This window comes from Magnolia sinica, chromosome 6 (genome assembly GCF_029962835.1).
Source record: "Magnolia sinica isolate HGM2019 chromosome 6, MsV1, whole genome shotgun sequence".
Classification (NCBI taxonomy): Eukaryota; Viridiplantae; Streptophyta; class Magnoliopsida; order Magnoliales; family Magnoliaceae; genus Magnolia; species Magnolia sinica.
In genome coordinates, this window is record NC_080578.1 from 13,489,041 (window position 1) to 13,493,263 (window position 4,223).

Sequence of the window (4,223 nt, forward strand, 5' to 3'; positions counted from 1 at the left end):
ATACAGCGAAGATAAGGCCTTACAAATCAGAGAAATATTGATAATTAGGAGGATTAATAAAGGAGAATCTCAAAGTGTTACTGCAATTCCATTCAAAGAAGGCATGTGAAAGAAGAAGTAACTATAATGAGAATTAAAGTACCGGAGTATCAAAAGAAGGTGGATTTGGCATCATCTTTAGCTACATGCCATGATTTTTTCTAGATTTCAGTGGGGGTGATGAACCACACACATACCCAACTGGTGAATATCAAGATCATCAGCGTTTTCATTAGCAGGAATGACCTTGTCAGTTATGCTGTACAGATACAGCTGAAGGCAGGGAGGTTGGTTGCTTGAGAGGATGGAGATGATCTACCTCAACCTCCTATTTACAGCAACATACTGTTAGAAAAACTATACACAAAAACTTTAATTCGTGACTGAGTAAGCTGCATTAACTAAGATCATCAAAAGATACAATGGTCTATAATCATTCAGTGTTGATCGAAGGAGGAGAGCAAACAAGATTAGCTAAAACATTCAGTGCTGGATGAATCACCTGCCAAATATGAACACATGCTACAAATCTAGTTGCTCAAACCCACCTTGAAGCTCCTCCCACTGAGATGATTATAAACTCAATATATCAGTCGCAGTGGATTGATATTACAGAAGTGTACTTCATTGACTCCAGAAATGAGAATAATCTATCATAAACATCTATTATAAATGTTTGTAATTTGAATTCAAAGAAAAAGTGCAATGAGAAAATAAGTTTAACCATATGATTTTTTCGCTCTTCAAATATGAGCCACTCACTATTTTACTTTGAACCATCCATTTGATAGCAATTAATTGGATGGTTAGAATTGCTTTTGGTAAGTGGATTTTTAGTGATATGCTCCATCCACAGTGGGATTCACAGTTCATGAGGCAAATTACCAAATTCAATCACTTGAATCAAATTGTTTCATAATCATACCTTGTTAACACTGCAGAAGTTACATCATGGTCATTTGAGAACACCCTTCTGAATCATATAGCCCCAGAAATCAGAATGTCCACTTTCTCAGGCAATTTAACATCCTCAACTTTACCTTTGATCACTCGTAATATAAAGAACAAAAAACCTCACAAAAATGAGAACAATGTAGGAACAAGGTGAGTTCGGCAAAGAACTCAAAAAAGTCAGGTATTAAGTTTAAACTGCAAAATAAAATCGCTGCAAAATAAAATATTCTTATAAAAGAAATAACAGATCTGAATGCAATGTAGTTTCCACGAGTACAAATTAGCCATGCAACCCATATAAATATACAATTTTGTGTTGAGTGAAAGTAGAGAAAGAAGGAGTTTTGTAGTTCTTACCATTTGGGTAATCCTCTTATAGCACTAGTGCCCATGGATGACAAGTAGTCGCTCCAGAAACCAGAACTGAGCAATAGAAAAGTCACTAGGTGGTTGTCCTTGGCATCGCCTGTTTTTAAAACCATCATCAAGACAAGAACTTTAGTTGCAGTTTCGCAAAAAGCAGGAGCAGGGAATCAACTGTTTTTGAAAAATAAGAAGTCGAAAAGAATCAGGAATTGTGCTTTGTTTCCCATGTGTGTGGAATTGTACTATGTGTGTGAGCATGCACACACTAGTAAATTGCATGTGCATCACACATGGGAATGCCTAAACATTTTTCCTACATAACTACAAAAGACAGAAAGGCAATGATTTACTTACAAGAATCCAACAACAATTTGGTTCTCATAGTTCAAACCATCAGACATTCCTAGATCTCTAAGGTGATCACCAAGAAGTAACACATTAGTTCTCTTCTTCACTGAGGCATTGCTATCGTTTGGCTCGTCAGTATCTCCTAATTGGTGATGAAGTGCTACAGCCATGTCAATAGCATTTTAAAAACTCAAAATATGAACAGAAGAAAGAAACTGCAATACTAATACAATATACCGACTAGGACTAGCACTGTTTCCTCCAATAGCAGACATAACACAGCTAAAAAATGTTGCAATTGTCTGTTACAAAACCAAAAGAAGAAAATGAATAGTTAGAGCAACCATTTGTTTCATAATCTAACTAGTTTAATTTGAGTTACCACAAGCTTATCTTTTCCAGGGCATTGAATTACTCAGCTCTACTTTAAGTATATTGTGGGAAGTTTCTCCTTTTTGGTATTCTGACTCATGTGTGACATTCGGGGACATAGAATTCTCTGTTTCTTGGCCCATTGTTGATGGACAAAAGAAAGTAAGATATGAGAAAGGTGCTTCAGCATTTGAGAGCCCAAAAAATCATAGAAACCTATGAGTCTCAATTTGCCAACAAGTTTAGGCTGAGTTTGGATGTACAGAAAAGGTTAGGAGGAAAGAATGTATTTTGTAGGTCAGAATTGACATGTAGCAGAATTTACTTGTCATGGTACAGACAGAAATGTGGGCAATGTATAATGTGGTTCCTAAAATTTTGCCACCAGAATGCGCATTGGAATGGATAACCATCCGTAACCCATTGAAATATGCATTTCTGTTGAATTTTGGCATCACCCAGATGCACTCTTAGTTCACAAATGAAGTCATCACCTTGCTTTGAAAATTAAATCACAGACCATTTTAGATTTATTAGAAGCCCTAATGAGTTTTCCTTTTTTAACTTGTCCACGAGTTCAGTTCTTTGTATTTTGCACATCTTGCTATTTTTAAGAAACAGAAATCCTAGAAACCAATGAGATTCCAGTACTTATGGTCTGTAATCAAGAAAGTGCAGCACTGACTATCAGAAGCATAGTTAGATCATCTACGATTTTGAAGATTGTTGCTAATATATTACAACAAGTACAGAATCTGATGACTGATACATAATATATTAGCCAGCATGCAAAATATATGGTACCACTGAACTGGGATACCAGGTATCCTTATAGTTTATGGTGTTCTTCCACTTCTCCTTTCTTTGTGTTATTTTTATTATTATTCTCGTTGATAAAAATATAGGTGGTACCATCCACCTTCACCAGAAAAATAAATGTATCCTCCTAAAATGAGCCAAGAACCTGCCATCAGCCAGCAAATTGCACAATCCTCTAGAAAAGCTAAAGGGAAACAATGGAAAACAAAAGCGCTGTTTTCAGGATTTCTAACATGAAATCAATGGAAAGGGAAGACAAGCTTCAGATTTTCAGCAAAAGGAAAAAAAAAAAAAAAAACCAATGATGAAAAATGTTAAAACAAGTATTTTATTTTATTTTATAATATTTTATATTGCACCACATAGTAATGAGCATGCTTTGTTGAAGAACCATGATTCATTAAGATAATATAAATCTCGTGTCTTGATCTAAGTGGACCGTGGCCCATACATGGATTATGGTAATCAGAAGATTACAAGACAGCCCATTAAAATATGAACAGGAGCTCATGTGTTCCAAGTTGTTGGTTTGGTATAAACGAGATGGTGTCACACTGAAACAAGTTGCAAGACAAAGCATAGGAAGAGAAAATTCAGCAAATGTCTTCCCACATGGATTAAGTTGTGAATTGGCAACAGTTTTGATAGCAGGGAAGCATGAGCAGAGATAATTTCTAACAGGAGATCAGAGTCACATGTACTACTAGTAGATAAGAAGCAATTGAAGGTTCCTAAGAATCTGTGTTTTATTGCAGGTCCATGTATTTCAAATCACCAAAAGAAACAGAAAATCCAATGAAATCTCAAAATGTATTTCAAATTCATAATATTACATAAATCAAAGATAAATCTCTAAAATCTAAATACAAAAACCTAAATTACAACTTAAATCAGCAAGAATCGAAACAAAATCCAATGAAATCTCTAAGAATAAAGAGACATAAGTTGGATCAAGATCAAAACAGATCAAGCACCAGAAATCAAGAAAAAATTACAAAAACCAAACCTTACAAAAACCAAACCCTAAGTGGAAAATTTTGGAGAAATGAGAGGGGGAAGCTCACCTGATTGAAAGTTAAAACCCTTCCTCTGTCCTTAAATAATGTTAACTGTAAATCTAAGTAACTTCTTCAAATGAATAATCAAACTGAGAAAAAAAATCCAAAAGGAAGGCAATATGCATCATCAGCTCAAAACAAAAATAAAAAAGCAAAGCTCCAAACAATGAGATCTGAAAGGAAAATAAATCTATCAGCAAGAATCGGATCAAAATCCAATGAAATCTCTCAGAATCGAGAGACATAAGCTAGATTCATATTAATATA

The 4,223-nt window shown here is 34.8% G+C and overlaps 1 protein-coding gene across 1 annotated transcript; it reads right to left on the bottom strand.

Moving 5' to 3' along the window:
• Positions 1–1,189: 1,189 nt before the first annotated feature.
• Positions 1,190–2,222, bottom strand: LOC131249504 (uncharacterized). Its single transcript, XM_058250315.1, has 4 exons — positions 2,133–2,222; positions 1,949–2,009; positions 1,714–1,867; positions 1,190–1,459 (listed from the first exon to the last, which is right to left on the bottom strand). The coding sequence occupies exons 1-4, from the start codon at positions 2,220–2,222 to the stop codon at positions 1,375–1,377; spliced, it is 390 nt and encodes a 129-aa protein (XP_058106298.1). The 3' UTR covers positions 1,190–1,374.
• Positions 2,223–4,223: the final 2,001 nt, after the last annotated feature.

What these genes read in the sequence shown, in the direction of transcription:
- LOC131249504 (XM_058250315.1), bottom strand. Translation starts at nt 2,222, where the DNA reads ATGGGCCAAGAAACAGAGAATTCTATGTCCCCGAATGTCACACATGAG. An exon ending in CTTCCCACAATATACTTAAA is followed by an intron (nt 2,010 to 2,132) that starts GTAGAGCTGAGT and finishes GTTTTGTAACAG; the next exon opens with ACAATTGCAACATTTTTTAG. An exon ending in AGGAAACAGTGCTAGTCCTA is followed by an intron (nt 1,868 to 1,948) that starts GTCGGTATATTG and finishes ACATGGCTGTAG; the next exon opens with CACTTCATCACCAATTAGGA.